At 38.6% G+C, this 25,326-nt stretch overlaps 1 protein-coding gene across 1 annotated transcript; it reads left to right on the top strand.

The window, feature by feature from the left end:
- Positions 1-6,461: 6,461 nt before the first annotated feature.
- Positions 6,462-16,970, top strand: LOC104903056 (hypothetical protein). The gene is made up of 5 exons (XM_010691030.4): positions 6,462-6,656; positions 11,575-12,007; positions 12,113-13,382; positions 13,553-13,699; positions 16,162-16,970. The coding sequence occupies exons 2-5, from the start codon at positions 11,957-11,959 to the stop codon at positions 16,761-16,763; spliced, it is 2,070 nt and encodes a 689-aa protein (XP_010689332.1). The 5' UTR covers positions 6,462-6,656; positions 11,575-11,956; the 3' UTR covers positions 16,764-16,970.
- The last annotated feature ends 8,356 nt before the right edge of the window (positions 16,971-25,326 follow it).

Here is a 25,326-nt window from a genome sequence, read left to right as displayed (position 1 = left end):
ATTAAACATATATAATGATTTATCAAAAGTGTTAAAGTTTTTTACCTCAAACTTCTTTTTTCAACTTTATACTTGTATGTCACCTTCATAAGTGTATTTAATTTTATTTTATTTTTAAATATGTAACATTGCGGTTTGCGGTGCGGTTTTGGTTTACAAAAATTAAAACCCAACCCAAACCGCAAACCGCGGTTTGCTTGAAATAATAACCCAAACTGCAATTTTAAAACCGCAAACCAACCCAAATCGCGAAAAAACGGTTTGGGTTGCGGTTTGGTGCGGTCCAGACCGCACTTTGAACAACCCTACTACCAACGCTCCGACCTCACTCTGCGCCGCTGTATTTCGCAAACCTCAAGTGAAGAAGAAGATGATTCAACTTCTTCAGGCACCTACCCAGCACAAACGCTGTAGCCGACACCTTCGAATTCCCCACCACCGACACCGTAATTGGTGTTCAATCCAGGTAAGTATTCTATCTCCTTTACTCAATTCATTAATCTTGATTAAGTATAATTTTGCACCAAGTTCTCTGAATTACAAAGAAATCAGGGCTAAAATTCAATTGCTCTCTAATATGATCAATTCCTTTTGGGGGTCGTCTGTTTTCAATATATATGTCAGTGTATTCGATCAAGGTTCATGGAATTCGCCTCAGGCTAGCAGCCACATATGGTGGTTTTGTCAAATTTATTCATTGGCCATGTATTTTTATGGAATTCAATTTGACAGTATTGTAATAGTTGTATTTCAGTCCTGCTATACTAAGTCCTTTAGCATTCTTTACAATTGCATCTATCGGTTCACATCACAAGAATTAGTGGCTTATAAACCTGTTGTTATAATCGTATGTCGTGTACCCCACGACAAATATGTTTTACATTGGTCGGAATGTATTTTCTTAGAGTGGGTTACTACAATGAAAAAACATATCCGGTTTTTCTATCTGGAAACATCGGCACAATTAAGCCCAAAGAAGAATTCAGACCAAATTTCAAATTGCTATATATTATGATCAAAACTCCTTATGGGTCTTCTGTTTTTCGTAGGTATGTCAGCTTAAACGACCGAATTTCATGGAATTCCCTTCAGTATGGTAGCCACCTATGGAGGTTTTGTCAAATTTATCAATTGGCCTTGTGTTCGTATGGAATTCAATTTGACATTGTTGTACTAGTTGTCTTTCAGTCCTGCAATACTAAGTATCGTTACATTCTTTATAATTTCCTTTATCTGTTCACCTCACAAGGTTTAATGGCTTATATTCCTGTTGATATAATCTTATGTCATGCACCACACGAACAAGCAGTTTTAAATTGGTCGCAATGTATATTCATGGAGTGGGTTAATATACTGAAAATATATGTTGTCAGTTTCTTCTATCTGGAAACATTAACACAATTACACCATGATACTACTGTTTATATGCACATTAGATGCAACACCATCGTTTATATGTACGCCTCCCAGTCGGGAAAATTAATGAAGGCTATAATTACATGGTACGTGACATTGTTATATTTTTCTATGTGCCATATCACCACTTGCCACGACACCTCAATATGGGTGTGCTCTTGGATAAATATATTGTCATTGTTAAGCAATATAACACATACTGAAATGGTCTATGCTATTAGATTATCGCTCTATGAGTATCTAACCAGTGATTGGATAACTGACATAATTGGCTTGCAATTACTAATATGTATGATTTATCTCATGCCAAAGCCACGACAATGTAGAAAGATTGTTCTCTCTTTGCGATTGTATAAGCATAATTGTGATTGTGTTAATTGCCGCAACTCTGTGAGTAAATGTCAATTTACCACTATTGTGCCCGACTTTTGGGACTAGCGGATAGCCTTGCCCAGCATCATTCGATGCCTGTCTAGACACTTGTTGTCTTTGAAACGTTATATGCTCAATCATTATGAAAACTACTGTGGGAGGCAATGCAAAGACCTTGGAAAGCTCATACATTATCACACTATACGACTGATATATGTATTCAAAGTGAAACATAATTTTATTGTAACTCTATTATGGTTTTGGATTGGAACTCTCTATTATCCTTGCAATAACTCTACGCGATTGGTTTTTGACCTAGCTCAAAACTCTGTGATGCCTACTGCAGGCATACGACGTTTGTCGACAATCGAATAGTATGGTAAATATATGTCTTCCATGAAAATTATTAGTTGGAATATTCAAGGTGCTAAAAAACAGAATGCATTTAGTGAGATTCTTTTTCTCACTCGAAAATACAAACCTGATATTGTAATTATACTTGAAACCATGAGCTCAAAAGTAAATCGGCAGAAGATTCTTTCTACCCTGGGTTTTGATGATATACTCATTATAGATCCGATTGGACATAGTGGTGGAATATGGGTACTATGGAAAAAATGACGCTATTCTATTACACCGAAACATCATCGCCTCGTTTGGCTCACTTTATAGTTCAAGAAAAATGCTCATCTTTTACTTTTTGGCTTACTGGTATTTATGCTCCTGCCCAAAACATTGATAAAGCTCCATTTTGGAACAATGTAACTGAATTTTTCTCCAGTCTTCACCTTCCATGGTGCCTTATTGGAGATTTTAATGAACTCTTGCACATCAGTGACAAAAAAGGGGGAATTATGCCACCCCTTACGTTGTCAAATTCTTTCGGACTTCCTTTTCTCTTGTCAGGCCCAAGATGTTTGCAGCCATTCGAATGTATTCTCTTGGAGAAAAAAACATAACGACCAGTATATATATGAAAAACTTGACCGTTGTTTAGTCTCTCCCAATGGGCTTCAAAGTATCGAAACTCATTTCTTCAATATGATGCTTATACTTGCTCTGATCATGCACCTATAATATTAACTACAACTCAAGTAAGACAATATAAGCCAGCCAGATTTCGGTTCCAAAATGCATGGACTAATGACCCTACTACAAGAAAAATTGTTAGCAAATATTGGCACCGACAACATTCACGTTCGCATTTTTATAATATAACCCGAAAACTTCAGTTTATTAAACAAGAACTGAAATATGGGCAAGGAAAAAATTTGGACATGTCCAACAAAAACTGGAACAAAATCATACTAGATTAGAAAATGTCCAACAACAATTACTCCAGTTTCCTAGCAATCCTCATATTGAGCAGCACTTAGGACGACTAGTTCGCCAACGAGAACGACTATTAACTTTCACCCAAAAGTTTTGGGGAAAATATTCTCGAAAACAATGGTTGACAAAAGGAGATCGTAACTCTGCATTTTTTCATTCCAAAATTACTGCTAAATTCAAACGTCAACGCATTTTGTGTATTAAAAATCATTTGAATCAATGGGTCGATTCCCCGAATGAAATACACTATGCTTTTTTATCAGAATTTCAAGAACGCTTTCATTCTGCCCACCAGTGTCATCGGCATGTCTCCACACCTTGCATCTCACCTATTGTCTCCGATACAGATAATTCACATTTAGTAGCTTCTGTTTCGGACAAAGAAATTAGAGACGCAATCTTTAGCATTGATCCCACAAAATCCCCAGGATCAGATGGTTATGGGTCTAAATTCTTCCAACAATATTGGGATATTGTAGGTCCTGACATCTGCAAAGCCATACATGATTTCTTCAATCATGGTCATCTATTGCGTAGTGTTAATCATACATTAATCACTTTGATACCGAAAACAGCTACTCCTGAAAAGCCGAATCAATTCAGACCTATCAGCTTATGCACCACATTATACAAAATTATATCAAAAATTTTGGTAGAACGTCTTCGGCCAATTCTTGTTAAAATTATCAGCCCATTTCAAAATGCATTTACTCCTGGAAGACTTATACATGATAATGTACTTATTGTTCAAGAAATCCTGAATATCTTTAATAAATCAAAAAGTAAAACGGGATGGTTTGCACTGAAATTAGATATGGAAAAAGCCTATGATCGTATCGAATGGGATTTTTTAGCCCATGCTCTTAAAAGTTATGGTTTTCACCAACAATGGATCAAATGGATCATGCAATGCATCTCAACTGTCTCCTACTCACTCATCATCAATCAAGACACAACCTCTGTCTTCCACCCTTCTCGAGGACTTCGCCAAGGTGACCCTTTATCACCTTATCTTTTCATTTTATGTATGGATGTCCTCTGTCGACAACTGGATTGTGCAGCAAAAAATTCAAAATCAGGAATTGGAATCAAACTTGCCCCACATTCGCAGATAATTCCAGGACTATTCTTTGCTGACGACGGCTTACTATTTTGTAAAGCTAACTTAGAGTCTGCCCATCGACTAAAAATATTCTAGACTTTTTTTCCTTAATTCAGGACAGTTAGTGAATTTTCATAAATCACGATCATGTTTTCAAAACAAGTTCCGAATTCTAGACGTAGATCGATTGCTGTATTTTTAATATGACCCTAAAGGGATTTTTGGGAAGGTATTTGGGCGTTATATTCTCCAATTATAAGCCAATGCCTAGTGATTTCCACAACTTAGTTCAAAAAATTGACAGCAAAATTAATTCTTGGCACAATCATTTTATCTCGAAAGCTGGAAAATCAGTTCTTATTCAGAGTCATCTAGAATCATCCCCAGCTTATCTTATGGCAACAACTCAGCTTCCCAAGAAAATATGCTCTACAATAGATAATATCAACCGAAAGTTTTTCTGGCATCCTCAACGAACTCTTCCGGACTACCCCTAATTGCATGGTCAAAAATTTGTCGTCCTAAAAAATATGGTGGGTTGAATTTTCGAAAAACGGCCCATGTAAATGAAGCATACTTAGCTAAAATGGGATGGCGAATCCTTTCTGACCAACACTCTCTCTGGCCAACTCTTATGCGCCAAAAATATCTTCGGAATACTTCTTTCTTTGAATACAAAACTAAGTCACGAGATTCTCATATTTGGAAAGTCCATTCTCCGATCTCGAGAGCTATTAAGGAAAGGAATACGTTGGAAAATTGGATCTGGAACAAATATTTATTTTTGGATTGACAACTGGTGTCTAATCAAAGCCTTATTGAAATGCTAAATCTTCAAAACACGGCTATTGATAATCTGCAACTTACTGTTAGTAGTGTCATTCTTCCATCTAGGCAATGGAATGTTTCTCTCCTTAATGAATTAGTTCCATCCCACATCATCCACCTAATTTTGGGGATTCCTATCCCCAGTTATCCCACCGCAGATGTTCCTTGTTGGGGGCTTACTAGCTCTGGTGAATTTACTGTAAAAACAGCCACCTGGCTCGCTCATGGAATTACTCCTCACAGTATTCCTTGGTTTTTTAACTGGATATGGAAGATTAATATAGCCCCTAAACTACAAATTTTTCTATGGCAATGTCTACAAAATGGCTTGCCATTAAAATTCAATTAGCCAACCGTCAAATCACTAATGACGCTCTTTGTCCTCTTTGTAAATCTGATACTGAGACTCTTGACCATTTATTTTTCATATGTCCTCTAATTAGCAATATTGGAACTCAAACTATATACGACCAAAAATCCGTTATATAGTGCCTCAAGATCTTATACAATGCCTAACGTGTCTTCGTCCCTACCCTAAGGCCTTACAAGTGTTTTGTTCAACTTGTGGAGTATTTGGAAGGAACGAAATTCAATTATCTTCGACGAAATTATGCTTAATTTAAATCGTATTTATTACAGAGCGTGGCATTTGTATTTGGAATGGACTACTCGAACTACGATGGATATTTCTTTTACTATCTCTTCAATTCCTTGTTGCAGGTCCCCTACTCCCATCGTAATTAGCTGGCAGCCTCCCCCCTCCAGTTGCTTCAAGCTCAACTTTGATGGTTCAGTTATTGACTCATCAGCCGCTGCCGGTGTTGCCATTCGCAACTCTGAGGGTCTTCTTGTGGCCGCTCAAGTTTATCGATTTGGCCAAACCTTAGCGCTCATTGCTGAAGCCTGGGGCTTAAGAAATGGACTGATACTTGCCATCCAACAGCATATTCAAGATCTATATATTGAAGGAGATAATCAAGTAGTTATAAGAGTGCTGCAAGGGCATTATAATTGCCCCTGGACTATCCAAACCCTAATTGATGACATTCGACAATCGCTTCGTCATTTTAGATTCTACACCATCAAGCATATTTTTCGAGAAGCTAATAGGGTAGCAGATCTTCTATCAAAAAAAGGTCACACTAGTTCTGCTGCCTCGGTCGACGTGAATATCTTTACGGATCATTTGTTAAACAAATTAGTTCTTCTAGATTCGTTAGGAGTCTCCCTTGAGAGAAGGGTGTCCTAACTTTCATTATGTACCAAAAAAAAAAAATAAATAGCTCGTTTAATAAACTGATCAAGTTAACCCATTTATCGATTGGCTTGACAAGAATTTGACATGATCCGTTTACTAGCTCTATTTCCCACCTGCCACCATATGATAATCTGAGTTGGATGGTCGGAAATTAGAGATAGTGGGGGAAAAAAGGGAAAGAAAAAAGAGTGGCAGAAAAAATAAGGGAAATTTGGAATAATCAACTTTCTTTGTTTCTCCGCAAAGTAGAGAACGTCTCTTTTCTCCGCCTCAGCTTCCTTCTTCCGCGCTCCTCTCTCTCTCTCTCTCTATCTTGGACGCGTGAGATTACAATCTGGCTAAACACAGGTATCATCTTTGCTCTTATTTCTCCTTTCATTTGTTCAAGTGATTCGCGATTGTATATTATTTTATATTTAATAAATTGTTTTTCTTCTTCTTGTAATTAGATTGGGTTATATGATTATGTTTGGAGGATTAATTTATGTCGCGACTTCTATGGGATTTTAATTTGTTATATAATATTTAAATTGTTATGTTCTCGTTTGATTTGAATTGGATTTTATGGTATTTTTGACAGCTAAATATTTGGTCTCATTTGTTTATCTGGAATTTTAATTTCTATATCATTGCTAAAAAATGTTAGTTGTTGGAAAATTTGTCACCTTGAATCCCAAATTTTGATTGTTTATGAATAATCCCGATTTTGTTTTTACCATCTCATATAGGCCATATTGGTCCCAATTTAAATTTGATCAATATAATGAGAAGAAGGGGAAGATTATGAAGTTTTGACCAATATAGGCAAAATTAATTGATGTTTAATTTTTATTTGGAGACTAAGAAGTTTGTGAAGTTTCTTTTTATGAGCTGTGCTGTTAAAATACTATTTATAAGCGTTTCCAAAGTTGCACGATTATGGTTTTAACTCGATAGAGTTTAGGTTAATATGAAGACCTCTATGATAGAGAATTAGAGATACATCTGTATCCAAAACTGAGCAATAGGAGCATAAAAGAGCCCTTGGTGTGTTTTGTTGGCAGACATGACAACTTTGCTCAAAATTGGTGATATCTTTCTTCATACCTCTCCAAAACACCCAGAGGCAATTAGTGGTACTTCCTCATAAGGGTAGAGGGCAAGGCGAGTGCCTAGGAATGACCAAACGCCCCTTGTATTTCAGGATCCTATGTTCCACCGTCAACCCTTTCAATGGGGAATTACCTGCTGCTACTGCAGAATTAGGTGTTGTACCTCAGTATCACTGTCAATGGCATGCTGGAACTCAGTCGAGTGTGGGTTGTGAGTTGTTACCAAAGCCCCAAATTCACCGTACCACCTTGCTTCTTTGAGAGAGTGTCCGCCACTCTATTGCTTGCCCCTACTTGTATTTAATCTCAAAATCAAATCTAAACAATTTGCCCACCCGTTTTTGATACTCCGGAGCAAGTTCCCTCCGTTGCAATAAATGCTTAAGACTTTGTTGATCTGAGTGAATAACAAAACGCCGAACCACGATATAATGTCTCCACTTTTGAATAGATAGAACCACAACCATCAATTCTTTTTCATAGATGGACTTCGACTGAGCCCGAACTCCCAAAGTCTTGCTATAATATGCTATCGAATGGTCTTGCTGAAGGAGGACAACTCCTAACCCGAATCCATATGTGTCGGCTTCGATCACAAAGGGAAGAGTGAAGTCTGGCATCCGTAACGTTATAGTGAGAGCTTTTTGTAAATTCTAGCAAGCAACAGTAGCCTCTGGTGACCACAGAAAAGCATCCTTCTTGAGTTGTTGCGTAAGAGGATGTGCTATGTTGGCATATCTCTTGATGAATCTCCAATATTACCCCGCTAGCCGAAGGAACCCTCAAAGCTCCCACAAGTTCTTAGGAAGAGGCCAATCCAGCATAGCCTTCACTTTAGACTCATCAATTGCTACGCCCTTAAGAGAGATCACATGGCCTAAATAAGCCACTTGAGTTCCACCAAACTCACATTTTTTCTATCTGTAAAAAGCTGATTGGCAACAAGCAAACCTAGCACCATATCCAAATGTTTCACATGTTGTTCCAAATCGCGCCTAGATCAAAATGTCATCGAAAAACATCAGCACAAACTTTCTTAAATACGGGAGGAAAACTTTGTTCATGAGGGCTTGAAACATTGCCGGCACGTTTGTGAGTCCAAACGACATGAAAGGAACTCATAGTGCCCCTCCTGAGTGCGGAAAAGTTTTATGCACATTTTATGGTTTCATCCGTATCTGATGTAACCGGATTTAGGTACAGTTTAGAGAATCTGGAGGACTCATGTAACTCATCTAAGAGTTCATCAATGACAGGGATGAGGTATTTATCTGGAACGGAAACATTGTTCAATGCCCTGGAATCAACACAAAAGCGCCAAGAGGCATCTTTCTTTTTCTCCAACAAAATAGGACTAGAAAATGCACTATGTGATGCTTGAATTATACCAACCCCTAACATGTCATGAATTAATTTTTCGATTTCATCTATTTGCGGGTACCTATATGCCTTTACACTAACTGGATTAGTGCCATGTTTGAGGGTTATAGAGTGTTCATGTCCCCGACTAGGCGGCTAGGTGGGAGGCCCTAGGGTAAAGGAAATACCTGTAGGCACTTTGGAACTTGAACCTGGATTTCCAGTGCTCCTTTGAGATGGTTTAATTCAACCTAATATCCACCACCTTCTTGCTTCAATGTTCTTAACATGGCTTTGAAAGATATGCCAAACCTACACCTACACAAAGCTAAACCATCGTGTAAAGTCATAATAACCTCCCCAAGTTGGAATTGGAGTGTTTGGGTCTTCCAATTTGTAACCATGTTGCCAGTTTTTCTAGCCGCTGGATACCAAGTATTAGATTCGAGTGGCCCAAAGGTAAAGGTAAATAATCTTCCAAGACTTCAACTCTTGAATCATCAAGGGCACCTCCTTACACTCACCCTCTCCAAAAACCTCGTGCCCAACGAAGCCCCAAACGTTTTAGAGTTGGATATTGGTAGACGTAGCCTTTGCACCGTTTTAGTATAAATAAAGTTGTGGGTGGCCCCCGAGTCCACCATCACAATCACGGTTTGCCCATTAATAGTACCCGCCATCTTCAATGTTTTCGGGCTTGAAAGCCGCATAACCAAGTTTAGCGAAATCTCTTATTGTGGTGGTTCTGAGCTTAGGCTAATGGGTGAGATAAATCCTCCAGCGAACCATATTCAACATCCCCATCCTCGTGACCCACCAAGATGCTAAGTTCCGTCTTCCAACATTTATGGCCGACCGCCCACTTCTCATCACAACGAAAACATAGCTCTCATTTTTACTGGAGCTCCTGCGCACTCACCCTTCGTATCTCACCAATAGGTTTGGCCACTGGAATGCGGGTTATGGGTTTGAAAGAAGAGGTGGAGGAGTGTTGGTATTTTGTGGATGACGCATGGAGAAACTGGTTAGGTGGGTTAGGTAGGGGTAAGAATAGTGGGATTTAGTTGAGTAAGTTGAGGGGTGTAAAGTGTAAACTGTTGATTAGCCCATAATAAGTAGATTGGCTTCTAGACTCCCACTTCTGTTTAGGCCCAAAATTCAATTTTGCCTCAATCTGGACAGCCGACTTTATGGCGTGATCAAGGACTTGGGCCCAATCAACCGCATCTCATTCTTGATCTCTTCTTTAACTTTAGGCTTTGGCCATTGAAAACAATGAAGCGTCGACTGTATTCTTCTACTCCTTCGGTCTGTTGGTGGCTTAGCCACTATTCATGCAACTACCCCATAGCGGTGTCGCGAAACTGCAGGAGAAGCATCGCCTTCATCTTCGACCACCTCAGAATAGGCCGACGACGATCTTCCTACCGGTGCCATAGCAACGCATCACCATCAAAGGAGACCACCACTGCCTCCACCTGTTCCTCATGGCTAAGGTGGTAGAAGGTGAAGAATCGCTTGCAGGATCCACCCGTTTGGATCACGACCCGTGAAGATAGGTAGGTCTAGTTTCTTTGCCCTCCAACACTACAAAACCCTATTTCCTTCTCGTCCTCCGAAGCATCTCCAAAATTCCAACCCCGGTTTCCTCGCCAACCCTAACCTCCTCTTTCCTCCGAGCCGGACCAACGCCCCTCTTCCTCCACCTGTATCACCACAACCTTCCCCTGATCTTCCATCTCCTCCTCGAGTTGGTGGGTGGCCTTCTCGAAGTTGGTGGCGATTTGAGTGGACAACGTTTTCTGTAACGTTCCCACTGCTGTGCCCCTGCCACAGCTGAAGCCACCTCCTCCGTCATGGACGCACACAGCTCCGTAATACTCTGCTCCAGTTGTTCAATACGTTGAGTGTTGCTTGTCACCATGATTTCACTTGCCAAAATCTTTTGCTCTGTACCAATTGCTAGGTACCCAGGTAACCTAGCTAACACATAACAAAGAAATACAAGAGAAATAGGCACACAAGCAGGATAGTAATTGCATTAATGAGTAACCCAGCAAATCTCACAATACAATCCTTACAATTCGAGAAGGGATCTCCCGACCTTTCCTTTTTGTCACTCAATTTCTAGATGATTCTCTATTGAGCTCAAGCTCCTATATATTACAAGACTCCATATTACTTTCTCTCTCCCTACTGACAACTAGGCATTCCTCCACTATCCAATTCTGTTAGAGCTGCAGAATATTCTTCTACTCCTTCAATACCAAGCTGCCACCTGTACTAGCTTGATTAATGACTTCATTACCCTTAGTCCCTTTATAATTCTTCCTCCTTGAATATGTGTACATAATGGGGTGCTGATGTGAGGGCTTAGCACATGTTTGACAAGTTAAAGGACAATAAATACACATCAGGGATTGAAACATATTTGCTTTTAGATTATATATGTGCATGTATTTGCATTATTTGTTCTTTTCTGCTGTGTTTTTTTCTGAGATGACATGAATCTGAAGAAATAAATTGAATTATTGGTGGTACTTGCATATGGGCAGTGCAATTGGTAGAATCATTCATCTGCTTAGAGATTAATTTTGGTTTTTCTATTATGTCATTGACTCATTTTGTAGTAGATGCTGTCTTCATAGAAGGGCAGTGCAGATGCCACTTTGAAAATGAAAGGCTGAAATAACTAGTGGCATCATTCATTGAATCTTCTATTATTGTTCAAACGTAGGCTGATATATTAATGCATAGAAGTTAAGTGTTTGCTTCGATCTTCTTACTTAGGCTTTTTCTCATCTACAATCTGCCAGGTTTGTCTCTATTGTACCTGCGTAGGATTCAGCTTTCTAGCTTGGCCAAGATTTTCAATCACTCTGGCAGCGGCAACCCAGTCAAAGTTTTCTCGCACCTCCGAGCGGGTGTGGGGTACTAGTGACCGGGTGATATTACTGAGTGTTCTGCGAAGGTCAAGATCATCTCATGTTTGGAGATTATGCCGTATTTCTGAGGGTTTATCTGTTGATTATGGCTAAGGTTACCCATTTGCTATGTCCATGAATTGTACTAGTGGGCTCTTGGAGTAAAGTTGAATTCGACTATGTAAATTGTTAATTATCCATAGTTCTCTGTGAAAATTTGATAGCTTGTTCAGTATAGATATTCTTTGTGCTGCTAGCTCATTAGTGTTCTCTAATGGGTCGTTTCTCATGCTTCTATGGTCAAGTTCACAGTCACAAGCAAAAGGTTAGTATAGATTTCATCTAGGACCTCTTAGTATTGAAGTTAAAGTCATTAAAAAACCTATATGGCGTTCTTGTAACTGTCCATATATATTTTGGTGTTTCACAGAAATCAGCCCACCTGTCGTTTGAGACAATGGTCAAGATGCTGCAACCTGGCTCTCAGAATCATGCATCAGTGAATTCCGTCATTCCCTTAGCTATGCATGAACTCGATATGGTGAAAAATGAAGCTAATAACTTGGGAAATGGGACTGAGCATCATACTTTGGCCTCACGTAGTTGGAAATCTGGAGAAATTAAATGTGAATATGATGGTGAGAGCAATGCAGACTCTGCGCACTTTGATATAGGAAATTTCAGAAGAAGTCTCTCAGTTGGTTGTGAATTGGATCAGAAGGTAAGAACTTCCGGTGGCAGTAATGATGACGACTGCCTTGATCAGGAATTCTCTTATGATGGTTCAAATGATTGTGTTGAGACTTTTGAAGTGTTACCTACAAATGACGCCAAGAGTCCAGGAACCTCCTTGCCTGATCAGGATCGAAAAGCTCAGCATTCTGTGTGTCCCCATTTAAGTTCTGAACCTGTGAACCATGAGTTGGTCTCTGTTGCTGATAACTCACATTATTTGAAGAAGGAAGGCCATGCGGATTTTCATCTTTCATTGTATACCGAGGGTCCTGATGGTTCTGGTTGTAATACACCTACTCAATCCTGCATTTCTAAATCCTACTCATTGCCCAATTTCGGGTCCATGTCTCCAACTTCTCCTGGTTTTTCTGCCCATGCCATATTGACTCCTCGCAACAGATCTTTTGAGGATCTGAATGTGCTCTCTGTCCAAAAGGAAAATTCATCAGCACATGCTGTAGAAACTGCTGGACCAAATAAGATTGACAGCTTTGACCATCATGAAAAATTTGATGGGGAAATTGCTGTATTGGATAATTATGATTCTTATAATTACGGTTGTTCAAGCAAAGACTGGATAGTGCCAACGCCAGATGAGATTGGTATCATGAGACATGGCCAGGGGAACTTCCAATGTGACCGTTGGGATGACTTTGCTAATAAGGATTTCAAAATCAAACTGATTGAGGATTGGGTTATTGATCTTCAGCACTGCAACCCTGTGGAAGAGATCCATGAAGTAGCTGATCCTGGTAATGAGGTGAAGGGAGGTTCTGCACTTTTGGATGGTCCGGGAAAGGTGGAGATGAGAGTAAACCCAGGCATGGAGGCAGCAAAAAGATACATATCTTCTTTAAATGCCAATGCTACCTCTGCGCAGCTGGCAAATCATGGTTTGGTTGCAATTCCACTTCTCAGTGCATTTGTTAGCTTGAAGGTCCTAAATTTATCTGGGAATTCTATAGGTTTGTTTAGCAAAACTGTATCTACTTTTATCTTCATTGTCATTTTACCAGTTGTAGATTTTACTCCGTAGAATGTATTTCTCCATTGCTTTCTTACTTTGATATTTTCTTCTAGCTTCAATCATTTCATGCTATGCTTCTTTATTGATCATTGATGGCATGTGTTACAGTGAGAATAACTGCTGGTGCTCTTCCTCGAGGACTACATATGTTGAACTTATCCAAAAACAAGATATCGACCATTGAAGGCTTAAGAGAGCTCACAAGACTTCGCTTATTAGACCTGAGCTACAACAAAATTGCCAGAATTGGGCATGGTAAGTGTAGTTTGACCTTTTCCTGCATACATATATTTTATTCATCTTTCTGCATAAGACAATGAATCGCTGTACACATTTACGGAATTGTTGTACACATGATTGGTTGTTGAAATGCAAGGGGAGGCAATATTGAGGGGGGAATCGTGGATCCATGGTTTGTTCAGATTTCTAGTATGAAAAGTCTGTATGTATAGTGTTCCGAGGTGGGAGCATTAATCCAATCTTTTATTATGGATTTTTTTATTTTTACCACATTATAGTAGGCTGTTTTACACTTTACCACCTTTTTTTTTTTTTTTCTTTCTTTTCAATTTTACCACCTTAAACTTTCCAACTCACTAAAAACTACCATTAACTCGTATTCCGGCCAAAACATCCGGAGAGGGAGGGCCCACTTTCGAATTAAAAATCTTTCCCCCTGTTTTACTCTCTCTTTCCCAATTTCATTCTCTTTCTTCCTTCACCATTCCATTTCCTTAAACAAATCATATTCTTATCTTCAATTCCCTATCAACGTTGTCTCTGTGAAAATCATCAACTCCTGTTTGATACTTAGAGTGATTCTTTTACTCTCTCTCCTCCACTTCACCCAAAAATCCAGAATATCAAACTTTTCTCTCTTCTCCTTTATTCGAGTTTTGCAGCAAGAGGAGTTCCATAGTTGCACTTTTGGTTGTGTTGAGAAGATTATTGAGACATTATGGGCCTATATATAATAATGAAGATGAATGAAAATCAAAGCAAGCATTATGCTAAAGAACACCATAGATTTCCTAATTTAGGCCCCAATTTACCAAAAAAATTAATGAGCAAGAAATGCCCAAAATCGAGGAAGAACCCTAACCTATTAAAATGGATGGAGAAGTCATAACTTTAACAGTAGCGGAATCTCCCATTCCTTCTTTATTGAGGTCGAATTTATCAAAAAATGGTAAGCCCTAACTTGATTTAGGTTTTCATCAAAGAAATTTGGTTTTTAGCGGGATTGAAAGACAAAATTGGGGTCTTAAAAATGGAGGGAAACAAACATAAAACAGTTATTTGGGACCTCCCTCGCCGGATTCCTTGTCGGATCTGAGTCAAGGTGGTGATTTTTAACGAGTTGGAAACCTTAAGGTGGTAAAATTGAAAAGAAAAAAAAAACAAAAGGTGGTAAAGTGTAAAATAGGTTATTTGTAAGGTGGTAAAAATAAAAAAAATCTTTTTATTAGCTCAAACTATGAATCCCTTTTCCATGGTTGATAGGTGTGATGTGAATATGTCTATAGGTGGTATCTGTAGAACTCGCTCGTCGGATTGATTGTATTTATCCTCTGATTCAGCCAAAAAAAACAATTTCAAAGGGAAGAAGAACCATATAAGAGCAGAAGAACGCGCGGGGGGGGGGGGGATTTGGGAAATTCTAATAAGATAAGTAGAGGAACTTAAGATAGAGGAACTAGAAAAAGTACGGTCTAGATTCTTATTCCTAAGAGAGAAGATTATGAGAAGGAGCATTTCCATCCACCATTTCTTATTCCTACGGATACCATATCTTCTGTCCTCTCTTTTCTCTCCTCCTATCAACTCCTTTGAATCATAATCTTTTTTCTTTATATATTTTTAATCAATTAATTACTAGTACCGTAGATGAAGATAATGATGAAGAAAGTGGTGGTGATCATAAGTAATTGAACAAGGACAAATTAAGAGAAGGGCAAGAGAGAGAATTTCAGGAAGTTAAGAAGAACAATTTGTTTGCTTGCAAATGGTGTAATAGTGGGAGCTTTTGTGCTCTTACTTCCTTGTAAACACTTTGTTGCTGCAAACTCTGTGAATCTCCTACATTGGCATGTGAAATTTCTTGTTCACTGTCAAAGTCACTTTAAACAAGTAGTCATAATCATCATTTAAGAAAAAGAAATTAATATTTCGAATTTATGCAGTGGATCTAGATAAAATAGAAAGAGAAATTAGAACTAAGGGGAAGAAGAAGAAAAGGGGAATAGTAATTTTGCCTCATGTACTAACAAGAGTTGGCTCAAGCGGTAAGCAACTTAATGTCGCTTAAGGGAGGTCTCAAGTTCGAGCCTCACAGTATGCAAAAACTCTTGTTGGGAGACTCACCCACCAAGCCAGGTGTGCGACCTGGGTCAGGCTCGGATGTATTTCATACCCTCCCACCCACTTCCCCTTTTGTGCTGAAATGTTTGTGTCATCCTGTTTGACTTTGAGCCAAGGAAGTATCCTTTTTTTGTGCCATATTATCATTTCTGGGATAAATGAATTTAATTCCATAAATGATGCATATTTGTGTATTTAGAAGAGATTGAGTCATGTCAAATTCATCTGATTGCATGATGTCCTATCATATTTCTTTTCTTGTAATTCTAAGATTCTGAATATTAGTATTAACTGTTGCTGCCCAAATCTTTTATTGTGCTTACTCATGTGGATACTGGTGTGCTCTTGTTCTGAAGGTCTTGCATCATGTTCCACTTTGAAGGAACTATACTTGGCTGGAAATAAAATCAGTGAAGTGGAAGGTCTACACAGGCTTTTAAAGTTAACCGTTCTTGATTTGCGTTTCAACAAAATCGCTACTTCCAAATGTCTAGGCCAGCTTGCTGCCAACTATAATTCCATGCAAGCAATCAGTTTGGAAGGAAACCCAGCCCAGAAAAATGTTGGGGATGAGCAACTGAAGAAATATTTACTGGGTCTACTTCCTCATTTGGCTTATTACAACCGGCAGCATACAAAAACCAGCACCCTGAAAGACTCCTCAGATAGGTCTGTTCGACTGGGTATTTCAGATAGGGGGCTTAGATCTGATCACAAGTCCTCTTCACGTCGGGGAAGTGGTGCTCCCAAGCGATCGTCACATTCTTCTACACATGGGCAGAAGGGTCAAACATCAGACTCTATAAAGCAATCTAAAGGGAAACATTTGCTTGTACCACCACGTGGGGCAAAAACGAGCCACCGCCATCATCACTTTGATATTGGAAACAAGCTCCAGAGCTTAAGATCTGGTCCCCTTCACAAAAGTCGAAGTGAGGGCACTCTAGCATTACTTTAAGCTCCCTGTTCTGCTCTTCGGACTTCTAGGAGTGAGGTCATTTTTTGTTGTGTTTATGAGACATTTGTTGTGATTTCGCTGGGTTATGTGTTCTCTTGAGAATGCTGATATTTCCGGTAATACATGTACAAGAGAATAAAATGCCGTAGCTACTTTGCCTCGAGGTTTTAAGTTTGTTTCACTGCATTAAGAGTTGCTTTTTATCTATATTCTGCACTAATCTGGCCTTCATGTTGTATCATGTATGAATGAGGCTACAAAGGATATTTATGATGTTTTGAGCAAAAGTGCTCTAAGGGAACGCCTTCCTGTGCAAAGTAGGTTGAGGGTCATCAAAGGCCTTCTTTGGTACATTTGAGACAGCAAAGTGAAGCAAAGCAATGTTATGTAAGGAGGAATTTTGAGAGAAATATGAGAGTGGGTGAACCGACCTCACCAAAGTACATGCTTTGAGAATGTGCCTGGATCTTGATGTGATTTTTGTGGTTGTTTCGAACTCTTTTTATGGTTTTGTGCTTTATTAACGAACTAGCTATGAATTAAAGGGATATAATTCTTAAGTCGCGGTTAAGAGCATAGACAAACAAGTCTCAATTGTTTGTTTTGGTTTACTACTCGGGAACCAATTTGTTAGCTTACGCTCAATATATGCAGTTATGCACTTTCTTTTTACTAAAAAAAAACTGATTTTATTAATGAAGCGAGTGCCTATAAATACACGCTTGAAACAAGTCCTAACACACACTAACAACTAAGAGGATAATAAAGACTCCTAGTTAAACTAATTAAGTATCACACGCCTAACAAGATAACTATGCATAATCTTATCTTCTAAGCATGCTTATCTTCACACGTTTATTCTAGGATAGAAAATAAATACTCCTAAGCACACTCAAATACTAAGACTTAGGAAATTAGACTCCTAAACCTAATAGGAACCCTTTATTATGCAAACACCTAAATTAAAGAGTTATTAAGCAAATAAAATACATAGTTTCCTAACTGAACTAGGAAGTTACATAAAAATCCTAACAGAACTAGAATTTATAGAAAATGGCCATATCCCATATGTATCATCCTCTCCTTTTTGAAAACAATCCTTGTCCTCAAGGGTCTTCCAAGCACGGCACAAGATCAGCACTCCCAAGTGTTGCGCACACCCCCTTGCCCAACAAGACTTTGTACGTTGCATAGCCAAGTTTCTTCACAATCTTGAAGGGTCCCTCATCCATAGGTTCATCGTTCTTGTGATCTAAATGCAGTTTTTGAGCACTAAGTGACAGCCACACCTAATCTCCCTTGCCTATATGTGGACCTTGACGAAGGTGCAACAACTTAGCTCGTCGTTCCTTTTTGGTGCTTGCGGCATCTAGCTCCTCTTCCCGCTACACGAACTTATGCATACATGCTCGACACTCTAATCTGCCTTGGACACCATTCAGCAGCCATAACTTGTTGTGATGCGACGTCAACAACTCTAGGCACCATCTTACGCTTAGGAGGTAAAGGCTTGAGACCAAAACGTTCCCCATCTTTCACCACCGAATAGATATTATCTCGACCATGGTGTATCACTTGGCGATCTGATTGACATGGACGCCCAAGCAATAAATCACAAGCACTCATAGGGACAACAACAAACCACAATTGATCCATGTATGTTTCTACCCTAAAGCCTATTAACGCCCGCTTACTAACCAACACACCACTATCATCATTCAACCAACTCAACTTGTAAGGCCTAGGGTGAATTTGCGTAGGTATTTTTAATGAACTCACAACAGATTGAGCCACATCATCAGTGCAAGAACCCAAATAAATAATAAAATTGTACGTCTTACCATTGATCAAGCACCTCGATTGAAATAAGTTTTGACGTTGCTCGTGCTCATCATCTTCGATAGATTGCACCACTTAAGGATCATGCTCCTCCTCTCTCCCCTCTCCTCTTTTGGATGTGCCAAATTGGTACTAAACAAGGCAACCTCCATCTCCTCAAAATCAATAGAAGCCTTGTTACGAGCCAACAACCTTGTTTCCTCCTCTTGCTACTCCATTAAAAGTGCATGATGCTCCTCCAACGAAATAAGAACCATGTTCGGACATTGCCGAGCTATGTGTCCATGTCCTTGGCACTTAAAACACTGCTTACCCTTCATATCACCTACCCCGGAGTCAAAGGTCCTTGCTTTGGCTTCAAATTCCCCACCACCACTGCATCTATAGCCTTACCTTTATCTAAAGCCTCGCACTTTGAGGAAGAAAATGTTACTTCAGATTTAGGAGCAAACGAAAATCGAGTACTCTTACCCTTAGTCTCCTTTTATTGGCACTCGACCTTGCTGGCTAATGAAGCTCGTCAAAAGAATGATATACATGAAGTTCTACGAGATTTGCAATAGGGTATTGAGTCCAATCAGAAACATGGCACTCTTTTGCTCATCTTCATCCTTACAGTCGCAAGCCATTGAAAGCCTCTCAAATTCTTGTACATATTGTGCCACAGTTAACTGATTTTGTTGCAAAAAATTAAACTTTACAAACAAATCTTGCTTATAAGTACGTGGAACAAAACGTTTCTTTAGTTTAAGCTTCAAATCTGACCACGTAGAGATGAATTCCTTCCCTTCTATTTTCTCGCCTCACTTGCATGTTTTTAAACCATAAAGAAGCGTACTTTGTGAATTTAAGAGTAGCATAAGAAAAACTCTTCGCACCACTAACCTTTTTGTGATCAAAGATTTGCTGCATACGCCTCTCCCAATCCAAATAAACACCGGGCTCTAAAGTACCATCAAATTCCGGAAGTTCACTTAGTTTCATCTCCTCCTCCTTGCGTGGTTGTCGATCATAGGAGTTGTAGGAATGCTCATCAGCTTTGTTTCTCAACCCCAATAGCTCCGCTTGCATCTCCTTCATGGCATCAACCACTGAATTTAGGCTACCATCCAACTGCAACATCTTATTCCCTAGGAGATCAACATCGTCCTCCAACTTCTTGGAAGATTCACGAACCATCTTCGCGCAAAAGACAGGATGTTTGCGTCAAAAGTTTGATATTGCTGTGACTTCGTTACTGATCGGCTTGGGCTGAAATTTTGACACGATGTATCCCTATATGTTAGCCTTCCACCTAACCAAAACAATCATGATTTGGCCATCGCACGGGTCCGCACGCGCCATCGCAATGATCCCTGCTCTGATACCACTTGATGTAATTTTTTTGTGGTTGTTTCGAACTCTTTTTATGGTTTTGTACTTTATTAACGAACTAACTATGAAACTAAAGGGATAGTACTCTTAAGTCGCGGTTAAGAGCATAGAAAAACAAGTCTCGGTTGTTTTTTTGGTTTACTACTCGGAAACCAATTTGTTAGCTTACGCTTAACATATGCAATTACGCACTTTCTTTTTACTAAAAAAAACTGATTTTATTAATGAAGCTCGTGCCTATAACTACACGCTCGAAATAAATCGTAACACACACTAACAACTAAGAAGATAAATAATAAAGACTCCTAGTTAAAGTAATTAAGTATCACACGCCTAACAAGATAACTATCCATAATCTTACCTTACAATCATGCTTATCTTCACACGCCTATTCTAGGATAGAAAATAAATACTCCTAAGCACACTCAAACACTAAGACTTAGGGAATTAGACTCCTAAACATAATAGGATCCCTTTATTATGCAAACACCTTAATTAAAGAGTTATTAAGCAAATAAAATACATAGGTTCCTAACAGAACTAGGAAGCTACATAATAATCCTTATAGAACTAGGATTTATAGAAAATGACCAGATCACATATGTATCAATAGGATGGAATAAGAGGGTAATAACTAATGAAGTATATATTCTGATTTTTTTTTCAGTTTCGATTTGGTTAATCAGTGAAGGATTGCTATGGTCAATGTCTAATTATAAGACCCAGTTAGTAATAATGCATCAATGTTTTCTAAAACGAATTAATATCTAATATTAATACTCCAATAATTCGTTAATTTCGAGCCTTATTTTCATATGAAATCAAGATTTGTTATATAGAGGTTAACTCTAGTAGTGAGACCCTGTCGTTGGTTTGTCATTAATAAAATAATTAAGTTTTTGGGTCACATTCAGATTAGATACATTAGAAAAAATTTAATGCTTATAATTGCCATGGCACGACTAATTATGTTCGTACACAATTAGTGGAATTACGAGGACGATAAGTAAACTAAACAATATATATATATATATATATATATATATATATATACACAAACACACACACACACACACACATGGTCTAGTTAGAAGGAAAATTTAAACCGCGTGTGTTTGTTATATTATTTTGACTTTTACTATCTATGTTTTTTTAGTTGACCTTTTTTTTGGTCACACATGCCAATGCATGCACTTTTTAAATCTTTATATTTTCTAGTTATCAATAAGCAAAAATTACAAAAAATTGATATTATGAAAATATACATTGAAACGAATCTAACAAGATCTCTCCTAAAACTTGCCCTTAATGCTTTCAACCACCGTTCCTCTTACTCCTTCGTCTTCCATGGAACACTGTTCACCCCTTTCCCCTCTCTCTCTCTCTCCCTCTCTCTCTTTGCCATTTTCTCTCATTCTCTAGCAAGTGAAGTACATTCAACAACCAACAAATTACGAATTACAAGTATGCACATCTTCATTTATTGCTATACTAAAAACATTTATTTTTGGAAGTAAAAATTTGATCTTTATTTCGCAATTTTAGGAAATTATTGACTGAACTTGAAAATGTGAAACCCTAATAATGACAATGTTTTGTAATTGTGCAATTGCCAGCTGGTGTAATTTCAACCTAAAAATTTGAACCTTGATGATGTTAAGCCTAAAAATTTGAACCTAAAGGTGTCGAATTTGAACTTGTAAATAATGTAGTGCATAAATTTGTTGGAATCTGAATCTGAACTTATTTTTGCTTATGAGTTATGCAATGACATGTAACTAATTGTGGTTTTTCAATTCATTGTTTTTAGGTTAAAAAATGGATGATGTTACTTTGAGTTTCTGGCATGGTGGGTGTTTTATGAAAGATTAAAATGAGTTTTTAGTGTATATGGGAGGAATGGGTAGGATTCCCCATTGATCCAAATGAAATATGTATTTGATCTAATTGAGTTGGCTAGAAAATGTGGTAATTACGCTGAGTAAGTTAGATTATTCTACCTATTAGTTCCTAGTATGACATTAACAACTGGATTGAGAAAGGTTTTTGAAGATGATGAGGTTATGGAGATGACTAAACTTGTTGTGCAGAATAAGTTTATAGAGTTGTGTGTCTTGTATGGTGAGAGTGATGACTCACTTAGTACAAACATCTCCATGAACACTTATGACACAGTACACCAAACCCACCCTTTCCACATCAGCCTAAAGCAAAGAAATTAACCCTTAGAAGGGGCCCACAAAAGCCAAATCTTGCCAAAGATATGGATCCCCAAGAAAAAGAAGATCCTACAACATCATCCAAACCCATTCAACCCACTACTGCTAGTTAAATATATTTTCTCAACACCTCTCACCCTTACCCATACATGTATAACTAGTAACCCAAAACAAACCCACACCCTTATAGTTTCAGCTTTCACAAGCAACTCAGAAAAAAACCCAACCTTCCCATAAAACTCTCACCAAAACCATAAAAATCCCCCACCCAACATAAAAAAACCCAACTAAAGGCAAAACTTCCCAGCTACAACAAAAGGAAGCTGAACCTCAACTTGAACCTGAAGCTGAGCCTCAAACTGAACCTGAAGCTCAACCTCAACCTGAACCTGAGCCTCAAACTGAACCTAAAGCTCAACCTGAACCTGAACCTGAAGCTCAACCTGAGTATGATTTCTTTGATAATAGACCACAAGTGCCCCTCACATTAAGAGAACTTATAGGTGAGAGTTCTAGTGAGGATGAGCTTGATCAAAAGTATGTGGATGATGGTGTAAGTGATGATGAGTTTGATTCAGAAGATCTTGATTTAGATCAAGATGATGATGTGATAGTGAGTGAAGAAGATGATGACATTCTCGAGGTCTTTGCACATGAGTTTTTAGGTGATGAATCTGATATTAGTGATGCTGAGTATAGGACTGCAAGGGATAGATTAAAAAAGTGCAACAGTAGGCTGCTTAGCATAGCTTAACAACTTCAAAAAGATGTTGCAGAGTGTAAACTTGGTGCACAACAGAGACCAAGTAGGGAAGCTGAGCAAGTGCATCATGATGGTGGATTTGTGAGTGAATATGAATAGAGTGATGAGGAAATACACACTGCACCTAACAGTGAAGAAGAAGAAGATGTGATTGGTGCAAGGAGGACTAATAGAGCTCTTTTAGTGAGTAGTGACACTGATTTCTCAACCTTCACTTAGAAGGTAGGACCGAGGTTGAACAATAGGATAGAGTTTAAGAGAGTTGTTGCTAAGTATGGCATATTTCAAGGGAAGAATGTGAGTGTTACCATCAGCAATATAAAGGGGGGGGGGGGTAAAGGATAGGAGTTAGATGTGTTGAAGGCTCCCCATTCTACTTATATTCATCTTGTGATTCAAGGAGAGCCACTTTTGTGGTCAAGACAGTGAAAGGTGCCCATAAGTACCATAGGAATATGAAGAATAACGAGCAGTTCAAGAGTAAATGGGTAGTTGAGCACTTCTTGGAGGTTTTTAAGGCTAGACCACATTGGCCTACAAAAGAGGTACACTAGTACAGAAAAGGCGACTTGCGTCGGATCTGAGGCGCCTATTTGCGTCGGACATGGGTCCGATGCCAAAGGCCTCGACGCAGATAGCCCAGACATGATCTGCGTCGTATGCTAAACGACGCAGATATATTAGCTATTTGCGTCGCACCGTGTATACGGTGCGACGCAAATTGTTTATTCCAGCCCATACAAACTACAGGCGGGTTATAAAGGGGTATAAGTGGAATTTGCGTCGCACATAGCAGGGGGTGCGACGCAAATCAGTCATCTGCGTCGCACCTTGTGCCATGTGCGACGCAAATGGCATTATGTGAAAAATAAAAAAACGCAGTACCAAAGCATGAATGCTTTAGTACTGCGTAGGAGGAAAAAGAAACGAGCCAAATCTCATCAAAAAACCAGATCTAACATACAACAAATGATGATGATTAAATAAGACAAATCTCATATCAAAAAACCAGATCTAACATACAACAAATGATGATAATCGCCAAAAATTAAACGAAAAAATCTAAACGAAATTAAGTTCTTCTAATCGCCAAAAATTAAACGAAAAAATCTAAACAAATATCAAAAATTAAAAAATCAGATCTAACATACAACAAAACACGAAATTAAAAAACTAAACCTACAAAAAAAAAAAAAACAGATCTAACATAGAGAAATTTCACTAAATATATTTTTTAAAAAATACAAATCGCCAAAAACCTCGTTCTTCTTCAATCAAATCTCGTTCTTCAATCTCTTTCTTCAAATCTTATTCTTCAATCTCTTTCTTCAAATCTCGTTCTTCAAATAGCCAAAAATAAAAATAAATATGGCAAAACAAAGAAATTCTGAATAAAATGAGACCTAAAAATATCTGCGAATCGAGAAATCTGAGCATGAACATCGTGCTCTGAGAATGAACACCGTGCTCTGAGAATGAATCGCAGAGAATGAATCGTGCTCTGAGAATGAATCGTGCTATGAGAATGAATCATAGAGAATGAACATCGTGCTCTGAATCGAGAACTAAAAATTCCTGATCATGAACATCGTGCTCTGAGAATGAATCGGAGAAATCAAAACGAAAAAGAGAGAGAGAAGAGTTGGAGAGAGAGAGAGGAAACCTTGGAAAGAGAGGAGACAAAAACCTTGAAGAGAGAGAGAGAGGAAACCGAAAACTTGGAGAGAGAGAGAGGAGAATAGCAGCGGCTGACAGTTAGTATAAGAAATTAGGTTTGACATAGAGGGGATATAAAACACGGGTTGGGTTGGGCTTGTAATCTGCGTCGCACCATTGGCTTCATGCGACGCAGATTACTTTGTTATGTGCGTAGCACCATGGGCTTCATGCGACGCACATAGATGATTTGGAGAGCTTATAAGCAAATGATCACAAGAGATCTGACGTATAAAGTGAAATTCTATGCAAACAGGATGTTGCATGGTTGAGTGCAAGGCCACTACAAGAAGCTCCTACCCTACATTAAAGCTATTGAAGCAGCACACCCTAGGACTAAGTTGGAGTTAGTCATTGATAAACTCACAATATCGCCTACAGTCTTCCAAATGTTATTAACCTGCTACGAGGGTCTTCAGAGGGGTTGGTTAGAAGGTTGTAGGAGAGTAATATGTGTAGAAGCATGTTTCTTGAAAACTTTCTTGGGAGGTCAATTACTATCTACTGTTGGAAGACATAATACTGACCAAATGTATCCCATCGCTTGGCCAGTAGCTGAAGGGGAGAATAACAACAATTAGGAGTGGTTTTTCACCAACCTTCAATAATGCCTTCAGCTTGGGAGTGGAACTGGTTTGACAATAATCTCAGA

This window comes from Beta vulgaris, chromosome 9 (genome assembly GCF_026745355.1).
Source record: "Beta vulgaris subsp. vulgaris cultivar EL10 chromosome 9, EL10.2, whole genome shotgun sequence".
NCBI classification, from domain to species: Eukaryota; Viridiplantae; Streptophyta; class Magnoliopsida; order Caryophyllales; family Amaranthaceae; genus Beta; species Beta vulgaris.
Note: the sequence above shows the minus strand (reverse complement) of the source record. Positions and strands in the feature narration are given on the sequence as shown.